The sequence below is a fragment of the Nycticebus coucang genome, chromosome 12 (assembly GCF_027406575.1).
Source record: "Nycticebus coucang isolate mNycCou1 chromosome 12, mNycCou1.pri, whole genome shotgun sequence".
Classification (NCBI taxonomy): Eukaryota; Metazoa; Chordata; class Mammalia; order Primates; family Lorisidae; genus Nycticebus; species Nycticebus coucang.
This window is the reverse complement of record NC_069791.1, coordinates 95,228,269-95,250,447: the sequence shown is the minus strand read 5'-3', so window position 1 is coordinate 95,250,447 and position 22,179 is coordinate 95,228,269. Positions and strand designations below refer to the sequence as shown.

General features: G+C 46.2%; 1 protein-coding gene and 1 long non-coding RNA gene across 6 annotated transcripts in view; one reads left to right on the top strand and one right to left on the bottom strand.

Annotated features, from left to right (window-relative positions):
* Positions 1-22,179, top strand: part of ABCC1 (ATP binding cassette subfamily C member 1) — a 153,627-nt gene that overhangs the window by 51,422 nt on the left and 80,026 nt on the right. For 4 of the 5 annotated variants that reach the window (XM_053557315.1, XM_053557314.1, XM_053557313.1 and 1 more), the window contains exons 4-6: positions 5,625-5,762; positions 6,836-6,961; positions 20,408-20,469. In XM_053557315.1, the coding sequence (XP_053413290.1) occupies positions 5,625-5,762; positions 6,836-6,961; positions 20,408-20,469 (326 nt within the window). Of the gene's footprint in view, positions 1-4,101; positions 4,619-5,624; positions 5,763-6,835; positions 6,962-20,407; positions 20,470-22,179 lie in introns of all 5 variants that reach the window. The other variant, XM_053557317.1, reaches the window with a different exon arrangement.
* On the bottom strand, positions 11,306-15,337 carry LOC128562396 (uncharacterized). Its single transcript, XR_008373417.1, has 3 exons — positions 15,151-15,337; positions 13,414-13,513; positions 11,306-11,433 (listed from the first exon to the last, which is right to left on the bottom strand). It is a non-coding gene; the product is annotated as an uncharacterized LOC128562396 (long non-coding RNA).

Sequence of the window (22,179 nt, the reverse complement as noted above, 5' to 3'; positions counted from 1 at the left end):
GGGATACCAAGCTGAATAAGAAATGGGCATCTGAGCCAGGCGCAGTGCCTCACACTTGTAATCACAGCACTATGGGAGGCTGAGGAAGGAGAATTGCTTGAGCTCAGGAGTTCAAGACTTGCCTGAGCGAGAGTGAGATCTCGACTCATAAAAAAAAAAAGAAAAAGAAAACCCCAGCTGGGCGCTGCAGCCAGTGCCTGTAATCCCAGTGGCTTCTGAGACTGAGGCAGCGGAATGCCCATAGCCTGAGTCTGAGGTTGCAGTGAGCTATGACACCATTGCACTCTGCTCAGGGCATAGGGTCGGACTCTGTCTCAACAACAATAACAACAACAACAAAAAGAAATGGTTCTGCAACTCAGTGGGCGATACAGACAGGAAAAGTACTTTATTAATTACAGCTGACATACAGCAAGTACTTCCTATGTTCCTGGCAGTGTTGTTGGTGTTTTATATGTCTTGAAAGTTATCTGATTCTCAGGACAACCCTGTGAGATAGGAACTATTTTGTCTTCATTTTATAGGTGAGGAAACAAGGCCCAGAGATTAGGTGCCCTGCTCAAGGTCACATAGTTACTATGTGGTCACCCGAGGGCTCATGCTTTTAGCCCCTGCATTGTGTAGCTTCTGAGCTGGGATCTCAGAGTTCTCCTCAGAGAGCCCCTGAGTGTTGTGGAACAAGGAGGGAACAAGGACGTTCTGAGCAGGGAGGACAGCTTGTGTGGGAAGGGCTTGCAGGGTCAGAAGGAGAATGTGGGGAGGTCTGTGAAGCAAGAACACACAGTGCAGTTCTGGGGTAGGTGGTAAATGTGACAGGGGTCAGGAAAGGCAGGTGGAGCCAGAGCGTGAACCACTGTGACTTTTCTTTTTGAGACAGCCTTGCCATTTTGCTCAAGCTGGAGTGTAGTGGCATCATCATAGCTCACTGCAACCTCGAGTTCTTGGGCTCACGCCATCCTTCCAACTCAGCCTGCTGAGTAGACGGGACTACAAGTGTATGGCACTATATCTGGATAATTTTTAAATTTTTGGCAGAGACAAGGCCTCGCTGTGTTTCCTAGGCTGGTCTCAAACCCTTGAGGACTGTGACTCTCTATGGCATGCATGAGATGTTGGCTGTCTGCCAGACACTGTCCTAATCCCTTTATTTGTTAACACATTTATGCGTGTTTGCTGGATACCCTCATGTTACAAATAAATAAGCAAATTGAAGAACCCAGAGATGCAGGAAATGGCCTGAGGCTACTCAGCCAGTAAATGGTAGAGCCAGATTCCAGCCCAGGCTCCCGGGTGTGGCTTGGGCCCCTGGCATCTGCTGTGCTGTATTTGTTTGTGAAGACTGCTTAGTACGTGGCTCTCCTACCGGATTTGCTCCTCTTTGTGTCTTCAGAGCCTGCCACCATGCCTGGCGTGTAGAAAGCACTCCATAAATGTGTTGAGGGGATGGGTCAATAAAGGTTTTGCTTCTGGAAGGAGAGACTATGTTTTGGCCAGAGGGGCTCATATTGACTCAACCTTCCCATCCCTGGTCTTTTGATTGGACACACTGGGATGACCGAGTGATGGGCTGAGACTTAATAGGCTTTTGGCCCCTTGGGGCTCTGAGCTGGATGTCAAGAGGTAAACTGGCCTCTGGGATGCTCATCCTCCCTCTCCACCTGCGGGCTCCATTCTCCCAATACCTGTGGGAACCAGAATGTACTGGCACTAGAAGTACAAGACAGGAGGCAGTCAGCAAATACATTTTATAGCCCTACTCTATGCCAGAAGTTGGAGATAAAAGCGTATATTCAAGCTGTTAACAGACATTAAACAAATGATACCTTAGAAGGGCACAAAGTGTTCCCACATGTATAGAGTGCTAGAGAGGGTGGAGTTAGGGGAACTTGGTTTGTTCTAGGGAGTAGGGAGGCTTCTCTGAAAGAAGGACGATGGAGCTGAGGCCTGAAGGATGAGCAGGTTGTTAAAAAGTTGAAAGGGCAGAGGATCATCCAGTTGGGGACAGGAGCATGTGCAGAAGTTCTGGGGTCACAGGGAGAACTTGAGAGCTGGCCTCTGGGTTGGAGGAAAGAAGGTTAAGGAGACGAGCCAGGGAGATGGGGCAGCAGGGAGGGCAGGGGCCAACCCTTTGGAAACTTAAGTGTCGGGGCAAGTAGGTTTTGTTTTTTCACTCTGGCCCTCTGCCTATGTTAGTCAATAAAGTTTTATTGGTATGTAGTCATGTAACGGCAGAGTCAAGGAGGTACAGCCTACCCAGGGGTCCTCAAACTACGGCCCGCGGGCCACATGTGGTGGTGTGATTGTATTTGTTCCTGTTACTTCGAAATAAGATATGTGCAGTGTGCATAGGAATTTGTTCATAGTTTTTTGTTTTTTTTTTTTTGTAGAGACAGAGTCTCACTTTATGGCCCTCAGTAGAGTGCCGTGGCCTCATACAGCTCACAGCAACCTCCAACTCCTGGGCTTAAGCGATTCTCTTGCCTCAGCCTCCCGAGTAGCTGGGACTATAGGCGCCCGCCACAACGCCTAGCTATTTTTTGGTTGCAGTTTGGCCGGGGCCGGGTTTGAACCCACCACCCTTGGTATATGGGGCCGGCGCCCTACCAACTGAGCCACAGGCGCCGCCCCATAGTTTGTTTTTTTTTTTTTTTAAACTATAGTCTGGCCCTCCAACGGTCTGAGGGACAGTGAACTGGCCCCCTGTTTAAAAAGTTTGAGGACCCTGGGGCGGCGCCTGTGGCTCAAGGAGTAGGGCGCTGGTCCCATATGCCAGAGATGGCAGGTTCAAACCCAGCCCTGGCCAAAAACCAAAAAAAAAAAAAAAAAAAAAAAAAAGTTTGAGGACCCCTGTGTGACCCATAGAACCTAAACTGTTTATTATGTGGTCCTTTGAGAAAAAATGTGTCATCTGAGGAGTGAGGTGGCTGGAGATGTGAATGGGACTGTTGGTGAGTTTATCAGGAGGACCCTCTTGAAAATCCCCATGACTGAAATGACAGCAATCCTAAAAGCCTGTTTTTTTTCTTTTTGGTTTGTTTTTTTGTCAGAAGATCAACTGCAGACCATGAATTTGTGGTAGAGAAAGGAATCTGTTGTTTAGCACTTGCTTGTGCTGCGTGAGGAAAACATGCAAGTCTCAGTGGTGCAACCCTCTTACCCCGTTTCCCCGAAAATAAGGCAGTGTCTTATTTTAGGGTGTGCTCCCAAAGATGCGCTAGGTCTTATTTTCAGGGGACGTCTTATCTTTCCTGTAAGTAGGTCTTATTTTCGGAGGATGTCTTATTTTGGGTAGTCATCATTTCGACTACAAAATCAGATATATCTTGTTTATCTCTAATTTTAAAATAACTCATCCTCTTGTTGGGTATGCAAGTGAGCAGTGGAGGAAGTCGTGCATCTGCAATGCTGGCCGGTGCTGAGGATTTCGATGCTTCTGAAAGACGTGGGCTAGAGAACTTTTATCAGTCACCAGAGGGATTCTTCCGTCTCAGCCGTGATGCCTCCATTTGAAGGTCACACTAGACCCTGTGACCCATAGAGCCTAAACTGTTTATTATGTGGTCCTTTGAGAAAAAAATGTGTCATCTAAAAGAAGCGAGGTGGCTGGAGATGTGGATGGGACTGTTGCTGTCATTTCAGTCATGGGGATTTTCAAGAGGGTCCTCCTGATAAACTCGGTTCTTCATCTCAGCCATGATGCCTCTAAATGCAGTCATCACTGGCACCAGAATATTTGGGATGTTTCTCAGTTGAGTAAAGAACCAGGTCAAGATGTTGACCTTTTTGATATGAAAGAATTCAAAGGTTCATTTAAGACAATTCTTCAGAGAGTATTAAACAGTGTGACAGTCAGCTTCGGCTGGACTCAAATCACGTGGGAAGCACAGTGCAGAAAGCTAAACCAGTACTAACCCACCCAGGTTGTGTGCTGTTCCCAGACTCCACATGCTTTCCCTGCTTTCTCCAAGATAAGGTGTTGTATCGCCTCTGGGACAGACACTGACAGTTCCTAGCAAACACCATCAGATTGTGAAAATGGACCTGAGAAGCTGATTATCTGCACTCTCTCAAGGCTATTGTTTTTTTTTTTTTTTTTTGTAGAGACAGAGTCTCACTTTATGGCCCTCGGTAGAGCACCGTGGCGTCACACAGCTCACAGCAACCTCCAACTCCTGGGCTTAAGCGATTCTCTTGCCTCAGCCTCCTGAGTAGCTGGGAAGGGCTATTGTTTTTAAGCAGCATAATTAGCACGTTGAAACTCACAACTCAAGAAGCTGTGAGCTAGGTATAAATATGGATTCAAGGACCCTTCATGAAAACAAAACAGAAAAAGAAAGAATCCAAAGAGTAACTGAAGAAACTTTTGGAGACTCTACAGATGGAACCTCAACCACAACTAGAATTTGCATAACAAGCTTGAAGTTCAGAAGTGACTTAAATGGAGGCATCACAGCCGAGATGGAAGAACCCCTCCGGTGACCGATAAAGTTCTCTAGCCCACGTCTTTCGGAAGCATCGAAATCCTCAGCGCTAGCCAGTATCACAGATGCACGACTTTGTCCACTGCTCACTTGCATACCTAAGAGGATGCGTTATTTTAAAATTAGAGATAAACAAGGTATATGTGATTTTGTAAGCACCTCAGTTCTTTGACTAGATTGCACATACGTTTTAGTTAATGGCTCATTCTGTAGCTTCTGTCTACACACTTGTTATTTTAGAAGTTAATCCTAGGTTTGAAACCTTAAAAATATTCATATAGTTTAATTGTTGGGACTGACTCTTTCCTCCTCCACAGTGTGCCTCCTCTACTCCATATCCTGCTGAGCATAGGAATTGCGGGAATTTCGGATGTGACAGGATGTAGATGCTTGTGGCTCCCCACTTGACCTTGAGTGCCTGGTGCTCTGAAGTGAAGCTCATGGCAGGCACAGTGGTGGAAACTGCTGGGCGTTGTGTCTATGTCCGTTCTCCACTCCTGCCTCTCCTCCGTCCTGGTGAGGTCTGGCTCCAATCGCTAGTGTCTGGAAAATTTTTTTCTTAAGCCTTGGATCATGAAAAAAAGCATCAAGAAACAATATCCAAGTTAATACTTTTTAGGGAGACTTATAAAATTGTTCCATTCAAAGGGTAGAGTTGGATCCATTGAGTTATTGTTGCAAAAGTTACATATTCAATGATTTACTTACATAAAATAGTGTTCTTATAAATATGGTACTTTTCATGATCTGTTTCATCATACAAGTAGCATTCAAACTGACCTATATACGATACTGATATGTGAATAAAGACATTAAAAAATTGATTTTAAAAAGTGTGTTGATCTCTGATGTAAACCCAGCTTCTCCCTACACCCCTGCTTTTCCATCCTATCCCTGATGTACACATGGTCTTGTTAGATTCCCACAACTTTCCAGACTAATGCCGTCAGCACCTCCATTTTGCAGCTGGGGCACCAGTGAAGCAGGGGTGGGGCTGGGCTGCAGCCAGGTCCCCCTCAGGCAGTTCTGCCAGCTGAGGGCAGACCTTGTCCTAGGTCTGATGTCCACCAGGGCCCAGGGCCCAAGGAGACCTTGGGTCTGGCCTTCCCTTAACAACGTCTGTCATGTGATTCTCTCTTCCAGCTGCTTGCCACCTTTTTAATTCAGCTCGAGAGAAGGAAGGGAGTTCACTCCTCAGGGATCATGCTCACTTTCTGGCTTATAGCCCTACTGTGCGCTCTTCCCATCCTGAGATCCAAAATCATGACTGCCTTAAAAGAGGTAAGCGGTGGCCTTGTGCTACGTCTTCCTTCAGTGGCTCTTGGAGGAGAGGCTTGCTCCATCTGGTGTGAGTAGAGCTGTGCACCAGGTCAGCACCAGCCTTTGTTCTAGAACCCTCCTTCCCCAGGGCCCATTTGTCTGTGTAGCTCTGAGGAGCCTATGTGGCACCTGAAGGGCAGGAGCCTTGGGCACATGCTGGCTGCCCGTGAGCCCCGGCAGCAGTAAACAGCAGGGCAATTTGGCTCCCGTATGGGACGGAGCCATGTTTGTGGAGTGACTCTTCTCCCAGGGGACCCTCAACTTGTCCCCATATTACCTTTGTGGTGTTAGCGTCCACGCTGGCTGGAGAAGTTGTTTACATTGTCTGCTGTGTGTCACCATCAGGAGTTTTGAGGAGTGTGCACTTCAAAAATCCAACGTGCTGCCCTTGCCATCTTAATCGGAGACTGGCATGAGTCAAAAGAATCATTTATTTAGCACTCAAGGTGCACGGTATAGATGGGCTTTATTGGTGATGGATGGCACTGCCCTGATGGGGTTTGTGGTTTATCGTGCCTTGCAGGGCACTAGGTGTGTTTCTCAGATGTTCTTACTGATTGCCCACGAGGACTTGGACAGGATTTCTTGACCACAGCACTCAGTGAAATTTTGGGCGAGACATTTCTTGATCAGGGTGGGCTGGGGGGCTGTCTTATACCGGTGGGTGCTAGTAACACTCCCAAATTGTGACAAACAAGTGTCCCCAGACAGATGTTACCTTGGAGGCAAAATTACCCCCAGGTAGGAACTACCAGTCTGTTCAAAGGTGAGGAAACTGAGGTGCAGAGAGGTAAAGTAAGTTGACCAGCCCCCACAGCCAGTAGGAGCGAGTCAGGCCCAGGATGCACTGTTTCGCTCCAGGGCTGCCTTACACTGGGCCGTGGTGAGCAGGGTGGCTGCCCGTGATGGATCCCCTCTCTGCTGTTTCATCCTGGGAAGCTGGGAGTGGCGGGGAGCCTGTGAAGGCTCTGCAGCTGAGGTTGTGGGCCTTGCCAGAGAGTGACCTCTTCTCCTCCTTCCTTCCCTCCGTGTAGGGCGCCCAGGTCGACGTGTTCCGCGACGTCATGTTCTACGTCTACTTTTCCCTCGTGCTCATTCAGCTCGTGTTGTCCTGTTTCTCAGACCACTCGCCCCTGTTCTCCGAAACCGTCAACGACCCTGTAAGTGTGTCACAGATGTGTGCGTGCCTGTGTGTCTGTGAGTAACAGCTGACATTCACTGGGTCCACCCAGGGTCTTGTTCACATAGGTAATCCTCCTCCCAGCTCTGCAGACGGAACAGCTGAGCCCTTGGTATGACTGGACTTGGGGGCTGCTGGGAGAAGCTGCTTTGTCATTGCAAACGGCTACATCTTGCAGGCCTGTTGGGTTTCTCACTTGGCATGGTGACTTTGGAAAATGTGAGGGAATTTCACACAGATTCCAGCTGTCTAAGTCAGTTATCCTCAAACTGCGGCCCGCGGGCCACATGAAGTGGTGTGAATTGTATTTGTTCCCATTTTGTTTTTGACTTCAAAATAAGATATGTGCAGTGTGCATAGGAATTTGTTCATAGTTTTTTTTTTTTTAAACTATAGTCCAGCCCTCCAACAGTCTGAGGGACAGTGAATTGGCCCCCTGTTTAAAAAGTTTGAGGATGCCTGGTCTAAGTCTTTTAGAAAAATGAGGTGTTCTGACAGATTAGGGCCATAATCCCACGGGGCAGCCATTGCCCATAGCTGAGGAGTAGAGCCCAAGCTGGCCAGAGCTCCCCACTCTGTATTGTATTACACACTCTTGCTTCCCTTGTGTGTGGCAGACACCTGGTCCCTGGGGATTGAAGATGGAGACCCCTGGTCTGTTCTGTGAGTTTCAGGCAAATTCTGTAAGTACGGAAGTTTATCAGTGGGCACCGTGGAGATGTTTGTGCTTCCTGCTGAGAGAATGACAGGGAACATAATCATTTGTCTACCGTAATTCTCTCTTTCTTCTTCTTTTCTCCTTCTTTCCTTCCTTCTTTTTTTCTTCCTTCCTTTTCTCTTTCTTTCTCTCCCTCCTTCCAACAAATACCAAGTGCCAAGCCCTGGCATGGGGCTAGAGCAGTGGATGGAGCGGAGTTATCACCTACTCAAGACTGAGGTAGTCATGGCAGGGATTGGGCGGCAGAACAATAACCCAGGACCCATGGGTGGGGGGTGAATGCTGAGGGGAGGAAAGGAGGGGAAGGAAGTAGAGGTGATGGTCAGGGATCACGTGCGGTTTCTGATAAGAGAGGTCAGGGAAGGCCTTCCCAGGGGTGGCCTGAGATACAGGAGTGAGAGTGAGGGCCAGACAGACACCTAGAGGAAGAGTGTTCCAGGCAAGGGCAGCAGGTGCAAGGGCCCTGGGGTGGGTGCTGTTGTGGGGCATGGAGGGAATATTAAGAAAAGCCATGTAGCAGGAGAAGGCTGAAAGATGGGACCTGACAGGTGGGACAGTTGAGCTGTCGTTTGGGTTTTATCCTGAGTGCAGTGGGAAGCCTTCAGAGCATTTACTGCACGCGTGTTTGGGGATTGTCAGCTGTTAATCAGAAAATTGCAGTGGGAGCAGTTTTTAGCTTCTTTTGTCCCCTTGGGCTTGTCCTGAACCTCTGGAAAGGGCTGAGGTTCGCCTTATGGGTTGTGAAAGGTTTTGTGGGGCATCGCCATGGAGGAGGCAGGTGACACTAGCCAAGAGATTTTAGAAACCTGTGCCCTTTGTGTGTTCTGAGAGGCCCTGTTCTTCTCCCCTGCCTGAGGAAGAGCTGGGTTGGAGAAATTAGCAAAGCTTATGTGTCTATGTGTATCTATAACATGTGTGTTCATGCGTGTTTGTGTGTATGCATCTGCTGTGTCTTCTGTATGACTGTATGCTCATGTGCATGTGTGTTTTCATGTGTATAAAGTTCACCAGGGTAGTGACTGTGCCTGGGGCACCCCATTGGATCCCTGGCCTGTGTCTGCCACAAAGGAGGGGCTCATATGTCAGAGGCTGTTGCATATGTTGTTTATGAGGGGGTGTGGCAGCAGAGTGTCCTCATCTGGAAAAGTTAATTAAATGTTGGGATATTTAGTGGATTATACCATACCAGTCATGCCCACCAGGGTGGCTGCAGACCTTGACTTGCTCTGAGGGTAAACTGAGTCTGGGTGGGGCTGAATGGCTGGCCTGGCAGGTCACCTGACCTATCAGGCTTCTCCTGGGAGCCTGAGATGAGCTCTCTCACCAGGGACTTTCCTGGAAACTTTACGTGAGAGAGAATTTCTGATTTCTGGTCTTCTTTGGGGATTTGGATAAAAATCCCTTTGCTTCTTCCCTGGGAACATGTGTCCTGGGGTGACTTATGCAACCAATCTGGTCCTTTCTTTGTGCTTTCAGAATTTCTGGCAGGCTGGTTCTGGGGTCTGCTTTACACCCTGGAGTGGTATGAAGCTCCCAGCTATGGAGGCTGGGCTATGGGGGGTGGGACACCCTTGGTCTTTCTTCCCAGCCATCATCTCTCCATCTGCTATCTGTCTCATCTCCTCCCTGCTCCTTTTGTCACTTTTTTTGATCTTCTAAGGGGGTGGAAGACGCTGTTGTTTGCCTCTTGTGCAGTGCAATCCAGCAGGCAGGCAAACCCGGTGTGTGGGCTGGTGCATTTCTGACATTTGTGCACAGGGCTGGGAAGAAAGGCTTCCATTGGAGAGTGCTCTATCTAGCCACCCTGGCATTGCCTCTGACTTCCTGTTCAGTAACCCAGTGGGGGATGCCATTTGCCTCGTTGCAGTTTGGAATCTAGACCAGGGGTGGTCAGCAGTAGCCCATGGGCCAAATCCAACCTACTGTCCATTTTTATAAATAAAGTTTTATTGGAACACATCCACATCCACTTACTATGTAGTGTCTATCTATGGCTGCCTCCAGCCACACTAGCAGAGTTGAATGGTTGCTACAGAGGCTATCACCCAAAGCCTAAATATTTACTGTATGCTCTTCATAGAAAAAATTTGCCTATCCCAGCTCTAGAACATTCCTTTAGCTCTGATGACTTTTTTCCTTCTTTTTCTGTCCCCTTTCCATTTTCAGGCATTCTTTTACCCTGTGAAAGGAAAGGAAAGGGAAGGGGATGGGTGTTTATGAGATGCACAGTGCTAAGCTTTTCATATGCATATCTTATTTAACCCTCACACCAGCCATGGTGAACTTGGTACTGTTGTTATGTTTTTTCATCTTACAGACAAAGAAAGTGAGTCTCAGAAAAGTGTCTTGCCCAATGTAAGTGGTGGGGCAGGAATTTAAACCTAGGATCAATTGTTCTGCAGAACTGTGTCATTTCTCTTGGTTATAACCGGCTGGAGGGCAGGGTCTTTGGCTAAATAACAGCTTTGTATCAGGCTATAGGCTCGGTCTACCCTGTCACCCCAGTGCCTAAGGCAGAGCCTGGCACACGGTGGACTTTAAGTAGTGGTTTATTGTGGTGGTGGTGTTATGCAGGGAGGTCCTCAGTACATGTAGCATGTGTCTTGTGTAAGAGCGAGGTCTGCACTGGGCTTCACGGGACGTCAGACTAAGCTCTGTCTTTATTCACTTTATTTTTTTTTTTTTTAGAGACAGAGTCTCACTTTGTCACCCTTGGTAGAGTGCTGTGGCATCACAGCTCACAGCAACCTCCAGCTCTTGGGTTTAGGCGATTCTCTTGCCTCAGCCTCCTGAGTACCTGGGACTACAGGCATCTGCTACAACGCCCAGCTATTTTTTTCTTTGTTGTTGCAGTTTGGCCAGGGCCAGGTTTGAACCTGCCACCCTCAGTATATGGGGCCGGCGCCCCACTCACTGAGCCACAGGCGCCGCCCATCTTTACTCACTTTTTTTTTTTTTTTGGCCAGGGCTGGATATGAACCTGCCACCTCTGGTATATGGGGCCTGCGCCCTACCCCTTTGAGCCACAGGCACCACCCTTTACTCACTTTTAATGTTACTATATCAAGAAGGAAGAGGAAAGGAACTGATACATAAGGAGACCTGCTGATGGCCTGGGATAGTTCTAAGAGCTTTATCTCCTTTTTAAAAAATTGCCTTTGTTTATTTTGGTGAAATACGTATAAAATTTGTCATCTTATCCATTTTAAATGTACACTTCAGCAATGCTAAGAGTTTTTTTTTTTAAATCTCATTCGATCCCCTGCAACTAAAATGGGGACCATGACCTGCTATATTTACATAACCTGGGACCATGTTAGACACATATGATTGCAGGCCCTGTCCCACATATCATCTCCAGGTAATTTGTGTGCCCAGGAAAGTTTGAGAAGCATTGGTTTAAACTTACAGCTTTGAGAAGGCGGTATATTTGTTCGCCTTATTTTTTTTAAAAGGTATAAAGGAATTATGACTTAAAACTGTAGATGTTAACACCTTAAGTTTGATGATGGAGGCAGCATGGTGTGATAGAAAGAATCCTCAGTTTGGACTTAGGCAGACCTGGGTGTTTAATCACACATAGGTTCTTTTATCCCTTTAACAGATATTTATTAAGCACCTGTTGTATAGGTTGCGCTTGGTGCTGGGGATATTACAGTGTGCAAAATAGATATGGTTTGAACTTTGGGGGAGGAGATGATCTCTTCCACACTCTTAGGTTCAGTGGCTGGGGCCTGCAAATCAAACCAATAAAATATTAACAGGAGAAAATATTTAGAAAATATTTCTAAAGAAGTGGTTAAGTCTGACAGCGTCTATGCTGTTTTAACAAAAGGTGATAAATTTATATAGAAGCAACAAGGGAAAGAGAAAGGGGTTTGGGATTCTAGGGTTGGTACATTGTGAGAAGGTAAATATGTGTGTGGGGGGAACTAGAAGAAGATGAGGGTTATTTTAGTAAGGTTTGTTTGTGCAGACCTATCTCAGTGTTGCCAGTGATAATGGTTCTTCTCCTGGTATGGGAGAAGGGAAGGGGAAGATTTATGGGAAGGGAAATTTATGTCCTGCTTTTAGGCAGGTAGGGAAAGGACATAGAGGTCTTTTTGTGTTTGCTGTTGCTTAATTGCCTTTAGCTCAAAACAGTCCTTATGCCAAAGTGGGGTATTTTGGAGTGGCATATTCTGATCTGTTACTCCATAAAAAAACCACTGAAATGAGTTGCATGATACAACTACAGCATAATGTTTCACAGTCCTGGGTATTGACAAGGCTCAGTTGGACGGTTCTCAGTCTCTCCTGTGGTTGCAATCAGATGTGGCTGGGACTTAAGTCAACTCCAAGGTTTCCTCAGTCTTGCATCTGGTATTAATGCTGGCCACTATCTGGCACCTCCCCTGGAGTCGACACCTGCATCTGGTCTCTCTGTGGCCTGGGTGTCCTCACAGCATGGTGATTGATCTCTTAAGAGGGAGTGTTGAGAGAGAGAGAGAGACAGAGCTGGGTGGAAGCCATATCACTTTTTATGACCTAGTCCTGGAAGTCACAGTCATTCCCACCATGCTCTGTTGATTGAGGCAGTCACAAAGGCAAGGAACGCAGACTCCACTTCTAGACAGGTGAATGGCCATGTCTCATTGTAAGAAGAGCATGTGGGGTGGCAAATGTGTTGGCTGTCTTTGGATAGCCATGTGCCCTTACTAAGTTTGCAGTTCAGCCATGAAGCTTATAGCTAGCCATGGAGCAGGTCAGCAAACACATAAACACATCACTACTTTACTGTGGGTGAAAGGTAGGAATGAGGTTATGTGAGAAACAGCTAGATCTCTGACTTTAGGCACATTGCTCTTCCTTTGGGGATCTCAGTGTGCCCTTCTACACACTGAGATGGGTTGCAGCCCTATTTAATGTTGGTGGCAACCCCTCTTCCATAACCAGGGGGAGGATGACACTGTGACATGCTCTTTGTTTGTTTTCCTGCTGGAGTCACAGTGGAGCCTGGAAGCTGGGGAGAGTCCAGCCCTGCCGCTCTCCCATCCCAGGAGCAGCAGTGGGCAATCAATCACATGTTGCCAGCCCTCAGAGTGATCAGCCGTGGCCTGGGGCAGCCAAGGACTGGTTGGGAGCTGCCTCTTCTGGGCTGCCTGTGCTGAGTCACTGTGTCGGCTACCCCCCAGTTGGCCCTCTTCCCACTGTGTGACTCAGATGTCTATTCCGGCCCTAGTTTCTCTGTGGGGCTCCTCCCATCTGGGCTTCCACCTCTGGGGCTGACTAGGCTTCTGGGAGCCTGGGCAGGGCTCATGCCCATCTTAGCCTCACACCCTTTGATTCGGATGCCGCTGTGGCTACTGCTGGGCAGTGGCAGGAAGGAGGAGGAGGTAGCTGTAGGCGGGTGGATGGAGGCCACAGGAGGTCACTGGGTGGATCCTCCCTGCTTTTAGTGGGCTTCCCCAGACCCACTGAGTCAGGATCTCACCCGAACAAGATCCGTGGGTGGTTCACTATTGGAAAACACTGGTTTGAAACATTAAGTAAAAGCTGTTCATTTGTCTGCAGTAAGAGGTATTTTTAGTTCTGTCCAGACAACATGGAGTCAGCATTTTACTATGAACCTTTTCAAGCTTGTAGAAAAGTTGAAAATATTATACTGTGAGCAGCCATAGACCAAATCCTTAGAGCTACAGTTAACATGTTGCTAAATTTACTTTATTACATACCTGTCTATCCAGTCAGCTACTCAGCCGTCCAGCCGGCTCGTGTTTTGATTGCTGAAACTCACTTTTGAAGTATATTAATATTCTTCCCCCAAACACTCTCCTGTAAATCATTAGCAGCAGTTCAGTATTTGCTTATAGTACTGGGTTTTTCCTTAAAATTTACATGCAGTACAATTTCTAATCTTGTTAGTATTTGATAAGTTTTGATAAACAATGAACTTAAACTCTAGTTAAGATATGGCATGTCACAAGGTCTCCAGAAAGTTCCCTCCTGCTCCTTCATGGTCAGTCTCCATGCCCACCCCTTAGGGACCTAATCTTGGACTTTTCACAATTAAATCATGGTAAATTCCATTTTCTCTCCCTTTTTCTTACATGTTTTCCGTCCTTTAGTAATACAGTGTCATGCCAGCAGCTGAGCTGGGCTAGGAAGGAACAGACCTCACCACTGCCCTTGAGGAAAGATGGAAGGAGGGATGACAGGAAGCAAATAAACCAACAACTTTCGGGCAGATGGTGGAGGCTCCCAGGGAGGGTGGTGCTGGGGTTGTGGGGAGTTGATTTGAGGTCCCTGGCTCAGCATGGGGCCAGCGTTGGGGGAGGAGATGCCTAATCAGAGGAATTTGAGGCCTGGGCCAGCTGTATATGGTTGGAAGTGATGGCGTAGAGGGTGCTCCTGGTAGGGGAAGCAGCATGTGCAAACGTCCAGTGGTGTGATGGAGCTTGTGGGTGCTCGGGGACTGTGTGGAGTTCTGCGAGGGTGGGCTGGAAGGGCCAGGAAGTGAGTGGAAGGAAATGGAAGAGCCAGGGAGCAGAGCATGAAACATGAGGGTAGAATTATGTGTCACTAGAAGGACTTGGAATTTTAACCTGTCCATGGTGGGAGCTGATGAGAGATTTTCCAACAGTGGAGGGTACTCTCAGGTTGGACATGATTTGGAGAATCCCTTCGACTGAAAGGAGGAGGATTCATTGGGCATGGAGAGGTTGGTGGCACTGTGAAAGCCATTGCAAGTGCCCAGGCAAGCAGAGAGGAAGGCTGAGCTGGGACGTTGACTCTGGGTACACTGAAGTGCCAAAAAGTAGAGAAACAACAAAAAAAGGCAAGTGCCTGGGAAAGGCAGAAGGGTCTGATATGTGCTACAGTATAGGGAGCTTGAGGTCCTAAGCAGGGACGCAGTTTGCACAGCTGGTAGGCAGTGGTGCAAACAGAGATGGCCAGTGTTTACATTGTAGGGGAAAATTTCTTTTTTTTTTTTGTTGAGACAGAGTCTCACTTTGTTGCCCTGGGTAGAGTGCCGTGGTGTCACCTCACAGCAACCCCAAACTCTTGGGCTTAAGCGATTCTCTTGCCTCAGCCTCCCAAGTAGCTGGCACTACAGGCGCCCACCACAACACCCGGCTATTTTTTGGTTGTAGTTGTCATTGTTCCAACCCGCCAGCTCTGGTGTATGTGGTGGGCGCCCTAGCCGCTGAGCTACAGGCACTGAGCCAGGGGGACAATTTTTTACTGTTGGACATTTAGTTTCCATCCAATAATGAAGAAGCAGCTTGGTGCACTGTATTATTTATTTCATTATTTAAATAAATATCATTAAATATTATTTGTTTAATACTCATGCAAGGCAAGGCAGAATGATTAGTCTCCCCATTTCACAGATGAAGACACTGAGGGTCGGAGTGGTGGTCAGGAATCCTCCCGCTGAGTTCTCACACCAGAGCATGCATTGAACTCACCCGGTGAACCTGGTAAACCACAGGTTGCTGGGCCCCACCCCCACAGTTTCTGATACAGTAGATCTGGGTGAGGCCCAAGTGTTTGCATTTCCCAGATGCTGCTGGTGATGGGGCTGCTGCTCACAGCCCTTAACTCCAATGCAGAGTTCACGTCACTGGCAGAACACTGATTAGAACTAAAAGCAGAGTTACCAGAAACACATATGGAGACCCAGAGAATTTCTGACAGACAGGCCAGAATGCTGAGAGACCCAGACAAGATTTCCAAACTACCTCGTGTGAGGTAAGCAACGACCAGTGCTGGAAGAATCAATGCCTGAGACTGTTGTACCAAATTGGCTTAAACCTCAGGGTTTGTGGCCAAATCAACTGGTGCCAAACATAGTGCTAAAGAACACATGTCACTCTGCTTGGATAAATCAGACTTTCTGCCATCAGCCGGGACTTGTCTGAATTATTTTTATTGCTGAATGAATGAGGAACCGATTAATACACCTCCTTCATCTCATCTGGGATAAGAGTTGCTGCGTTTAGCCTCTGAAGCTGGGAACCCCCTGGCCAGTAGCTCTGTCTTTTGCACGGAATAAATTATGTCAATGAAATGCTAACTGGATTGTCATGCCCTGGCCACTTTTTTTCCTTTTTTTGTTGTTGGTCCTTGACTACTTCAGAAGCTAAGTTGTGTTATCAAATAAGGCCTTCCGTATCAGATGAGATGTCCATACACCAGCTCACTAACTGATAAATTTCCTTCTCTGCCGGTGGATGTGACCCTGTGTTGGCCTCTGTGTCTGTAACTTCAGATAATCTGAAAAATCCATGTTTGGATCCACAGGAGGGAGGAAGCCTGGGGAGAAGAATTTGACAAAGGTCTTGGTACGTGCAACTTAGAAACTGTGAAATGGTCAGTCAGTGATACAACCTCATTGCATTTGCATAGTGAGTTTTCTCCCACTGGCTGAGACTCAGTTTTATTATCCAGGGTGAGGGTTAGTACCCCCAGAGCTTGAGGGTCTCCTTGAGCTGGATGTTTCAGTCCCTCCTCCCCCATCCTCCACCCATTTCTGTCTTCTGGATTTGGAGGCAAATGACTTAACACTTGAGGCCTGATCTCACTACTGAATAATCCCTATGTCTTAAGGAATTGTGTAGGTTGATGAAAGGAGAGGATAGCCAACTTCTGATGACGACTTTGGGCTTTGCAACCCCTACCATCTCTTCAGTAGTACCCAACTCTGCTGTACAGATCAGAAGCAACCACAGACAATGTGTAAATGAGGGGGCATGACTGTGTTTTAATAAAACTTTATTTATAAACAGCTGGCCTGTGGATTGTACTCGGCCACTCCTGATGTATGGAACATCTGGTGCAGCTTTATTGGTGTATGTTGACCAGTAAAATTTATATCTATTTAAGGTGTATAACTTAATGTTTTGATGTACTACAAGCCATTGTTGCTGTTTTTACTATTATGAATATTATTACTGTTACTAATAATACCATTTCTTGAGCTTTACTCAATACCAGGCACTATCCTAAGTATTTAACAAGTTTTATCTCATTTAATCTTCACCACTAGGAGCTTGTGCAGGGTCCTACAGCCAGGAAATGGCAGAGCTGGGATTCAGACCCTGCCTGCTAAGCACTGTGCTTTACACATAAGCTCCCCTCACCCCTGCCCACTTCTTCTCCCTGTAACTCCGGCTGTTTCGTTGTTACTGTGTATTTGCATCCTGGTTTGCTTACTGTCCTCTTCTCCTGGGCGGGAAGCTGAACAAGGCAGAAACCTCACTCGTTGCGGGTCACCGTCACTGTCATCTTCACAGCTCCAAGTCCCCAGCACTCAGCCCTCATCCTGGTGTATACACAGGTCCTCCCGAAATATTTGCCCAAGAAACAAGTGAGTCACTGACAACGGGCCCCACCCCCTGCACCCTTCTCTGCCACTGAGCTGCCTTACTAGTCTTTCACAATGGGGAGGACTTGGGCTGGACTGGAACCGGATTTGTGATTCCCTGATAACCCACCCACTGACTGGGAGGGGGAATGCCTGTGGGCAGGAAGGTATCAGTTCTCCCAGAAGAAAAACCTACCTGCAGTGAACATTTTGTGGCCAGCCTCCAAAGCAAATACCACCAACTCCACGGTTAAGGTTGCTCTCTTAAGTTGAAAAAAATTCTAGTTCTACCTGCAACGGGGAACGTACCTAACAAATGCAAACCTAATTGTTTGTACCCTCATATTAATCTGAAATAAAAAAAAAAATCATATCAAAAGAAAAAGAAAAAATTCTAGTTTACCTCACAGTTCCATAGACCTTATGTCACTTATCCCTCCCGGCAGTGTTGTGACGTAGGCTGCGCAGTGGGACTAACTACTCAGGGTTTTCTGATGTGAAAATCAAGGCTTTGGAGGAAGAGATGCATCTGGTGTCATTCACCTGGAAATCTGCAGGGCCGGGATTTAAACCCAGGTCCAGCTGGCTCCATGCACTGAACTTACTCTGCTTTCGGTTGGTCTGGAAGGTAGATGCCTGGACCAGCTGCATCTAACTTACCTTATTAATATACTGACGTTAGGGCCCCACCCCAGAAGGTAGTGATGACGTTAGTCTGGCATGCACCCTAGGAAGCAGCATTTAACAAACTCCCTGGGTGATTCTGGAGGCTGGGCAGGTCTTGGTAACCTCTTCACCCCTCAGGGCCCCAGAATGGTGCCTGGTCCTTCTCAGCCCTGGCTGTGTGTTTGAATCACTGCATGAGAACTTTTTATTTTGCCTTTATGGTGGAAACTAAAGTAGACAACATAGGGTAATGAGCTGCCTTGGGTACTTATGCGTTTCATAAGTAAGCATTTCAGTTATAAATTTATTTTTAATGGCTTTTTTGTTTTGAAACAGGCTCACAAAAAAGAGGATACAAAAATAGTAGAGTTTCTGTGTACTTTCACCCAGATTTTCCCAGTGATATCCGAAAGATAAGGATTGAAAAAGAATAAAACTGTACTAGTATCTTTGGCTTACAAATATTAATCATAATTCTTTAATATCATCAAATATTCCAGCAGTCCATTCAGGTTGCAAAATGTCTCATTCTTATGTTTTATCATCCCTTCTTCCCTTATTAGCTAGACCTTTTCTATGGAAAGTCACGTCCCCTCCTCTCTGTGGTCACCCTGCGGTGTAGCTCATTCAGGAAAGGTGGGAAAATGCTTATTTCCTTCCCTTTTTTCTATTTTCAAAACAGTAACTTGGCTCACTAGTTAACACCAGTGACAGCAAGATGTGTTTCTTTTTTTCCAGCATCAATATGAGCTTGTATATTTAAATACACATGGTATGTTTCAGCCCATTGTACTTATTTGAGCCCGCTGGAGCTCAGATTGTCTCTTTGTTGGCCAGTGGGAGCAGCTTCTGGTTGATTCTGGGGCGTTTTAACAGTCCCACTCATCTTTAGTTTCTTTGTTGTTGGAAATGACAAGATGTTCTAGGCTTCTGTTGTACATTTCCTGCTCAGTTACTTTGACAAGAAGAATCTGGATGTTTAAAACCAAAATAAAAACAAATGTCTGCTCCTATCCCAAACCAGCTTAATTAGACTGTCTAGTGGGGTGGGGTAGGGCCTAGAAAGAGTGTTTTTAAAAGCATTCTCAGCCTGGATGGAAAACCACTTTGTTAATATATGAGTCTTATCAGGCTCTCTGAATGCCGTATCCCTTCAAAATACTGAAACAGTTGAGCCGAGACCTTGGCTAAAGCCTGTATTGCTGTATGGTGACCTCCCTTGACTGAACACGCTTGTGTTCCTCTGGAAGACCTGTTTGTAGCTACATTCAAAGCTAGCCTTTGTCTGTAATCCAGAGACTCTGTGCTAATGTTACTTTCCTTATCTGCATGTTTTTGAGCTGGGCTCACTGTTATATCTCTCGGAAATAGGTTTATTGATTGCTTGTTTAGAATCTGTCACTGATTTTTCCATTGCCTGTAGGATGAAGAATAAAACTCTTGGGGCTCAGCACCTGTAGCTCAAGTGGCTAGGATACCAGCCACATACACCAGAGCTGGCGGGTTTGAATCCAGTCCGGGCCTGACAACCAACTATAACTAAAAAATAATTGGGTGTTGTGGCGAGCAGCTGTAGTCCCAACTACTTGGGAGGCTGAGGCAAGAGAATTTCTTAAGCCTAAGAGTCTGAGGTTGCTGTGAGCTATGATGCCATGGCAGTCTACCCAGGGCAACAGCTTGAGACTCTGTCTCAAAAAAAAAAAAAAAAGAATAAAATTCTTTATATGGCCTCCAGTGTAGATTACTAAGGCCTCCTTTTGGTTCCCTGTGGCTTCCCTCTACCACAGGGCCTTTGCACACACTGTTCTTTTCTGGGAATGCCTTGTCTTTCTTCTTTACTTAGTTTTCCTCTACTTACCATCTTCCTCAAGGAAACCTTCTCTGTTTATGTTGTCTCATTGGTAATATTTACCCACTTTTAAGGCACACATCACCACTGCAGTTTTGCATTTGTTCATGTGAGCAGCTGATTAATCTCTCTCTGGAACTTAACTATTTGGGGCTCACATCCTGTCTCTACCGCTTTTAGCAGTGGGCCCTTAGGCAAGTCCTACTTTTGGTCTTCAGTTTCTTTAACTATAAAAGAAGGATGATACTTTTACCTACCTCTTAAGGTGGTTATGAAGATTAAACGGGATAATTTGTGTAATTTAATGACTGTTACACAAATTAATGACTGTTAATTTGTGTAACAGTCAAGAACACAGCTGGCTAGTAGGGGAAATATTTGTTGGATGAACAAATGACTGCAGTGGAGATAACAGCTGTGCCATGTTCACAGAGTTCTGTGGGGATATAAAATAATGCAAGCATGTAGCTCTTTGACACATGATACTAAAAACCTTTGTTGAATGAATGAGTGAAGTGGGGTCGGTAGTAACACCAGCTCCGGGGGTTGGAGTGGGGCTATGAGATAAGACAGGTCTTTAGCATGGTATACTGTGCTTGCACACAGTAGACACTCAGGAACTATTTCTTGGGTGAATCTAGAGGAGCGATGATGTGTTTCCTTCTCCTGGGGTTCAGGAGAAGTAATTTATTTAGGGTGCAGAACAGTATGGCACTTTGGGTAGATGGCCCTTTTGAAGGAAGAGTGATGGTCAACTGACGATTCCTTGCTGACCTCTGGCATAGAAGGAAGGTTTAATCATTCATTTGCCTGTTGTTTCCCCCCTGTGCTTTCTTTCCACTAGAATCCTTGTCCAGAGTCCGGTGCCTCCTTCCTTTCCAGGATCTTCTTCTGGTGGATCACAGGGTAAGGCTGGGCCCCAGGCCTTGGGTGCGTCTGTGGAATAAATGGGTGTTTGAATGGATGAGTAAAGGAACAAACACAGCTCAGCTCTGCTACTGCTCTCTTCCTTTCCCTTCCCTTTTTTGTTCTTCTGAGGAATTGTGTCCAGAGTCAGCCTGTGCTGGGTGCATGCTCTCAGAAACACTGACTCTGTCCCCTTAGTTCATGGACTTGACTGTAATAAGTACCTGAGCCACGAGCAGCTCAAGCCCTTATGGAAGTCTTGGCCTGGAGCAGCCATAAGCTATCCTGTTCTTAGCTGCAGTTTGGGGTATTTCTAACATTAGCTATAATAATTATTATTACTGATATTGTCATCTCTCCCTCATTGGAAAAATAATACATGCTTCCCACAGGAGATGTGGGTGAGAAACATACACAGATCAATAGCAAGAGGCAACCCAGCGGCTGCCACCGTGAGCGTTTGGTATACTTCCCTCCAGTCCCCATTTTGCATGGCTTTTTCTGCCCATTGTCAACATCTTACTGTGGATTACTTCTATCTTTTTTCCCTGCTAATTAGCATCATCTTTGTATCTATGAACTTTTTCTAGACTTTTTTTTACAGTGATGAAATGTTTTAAATTACTGTTAAAGAACATCACTGGGATACTTGACGTAATTAAAATATGGACTACTTTCTGATTATATAAGAGCTCATTCTTTATTTCAGGGGGATATACACAAAGTTTTAGGGGTAAAGGCATGTGGAGTCTGCAGCTTGCTCTCAAATAGTTCAGAATAAAGATTATGTGTATGCATGTGTGTGTGTAAAGAGGGCTAGAGAACAGAGAACGATACTGCAGTATGTTTACAGTGGTGAGCTAAGTGAATTCTGTGTATGATTCAAGAAAAAAAGTCATGCTTTATATGATTTTTCTATAAATTTTAATTTATTTCAAAATAACAAATTAAAAGATTAGGTTTACTTTTTAGTCCTTAAGTGTTCACACACGAAGAAAGACTAGTATAATAAAACAACTCATCACCCAGGTTTGGATAAGATTGCTAATGCTTTGTCATAGCAACCTTTTTTTTTTTTTTTTTTTGAGACACTATGTCGCCCTTGGTAAAGTGCTGTGGTATCACAGCTCACAGCAACCTCCAACTCTTGGGCTTAGGCGATTCTCTTGCTCCAGCCTCCCAAGTAGCTGGGACTACAGGCGCCCACCACAACACCCGGCTATTTTTTTGTAGATGTAGTTGTCGTTGTTTGGCAAGCCTAGGCTGGATTCGAACCTGCCAGCCCGTGGTGTATGTGACTGGTGCCCTAGCCACTGAGTTGCAGGCAGCGAACCTTTTAAAACTTAAAATCTTAGCCGGGCGTTGTGGCGGGCGCCTGTAGTCCCAGCTGCTCAGGAGGCTGAGGCAGGAGAATCGCGTAAGCCCAAGAGTTAGAGGTTGCTGTGAGCCCTGTGACGCCACGGCACTCTACCCAAGGGCGGTACAGTGAGACTCTGTCTCTGTAAAAACAAACAAACAAAAAAAAACTTCTAATGAGTAAATTGGAGTTATCCTGTGTTTTCCTCCTCAATCTTGTACATCTCAAAAAAAAAAAATAATAAAAGAGGACATTTTTCCTAGGTGACCTAATAGAATGAGCAGTAATTACGTAACATGCCTAAACGTCCATCCGTATTCCAATTTTTCTCATCTGTGTGGCTACCTCGGGTT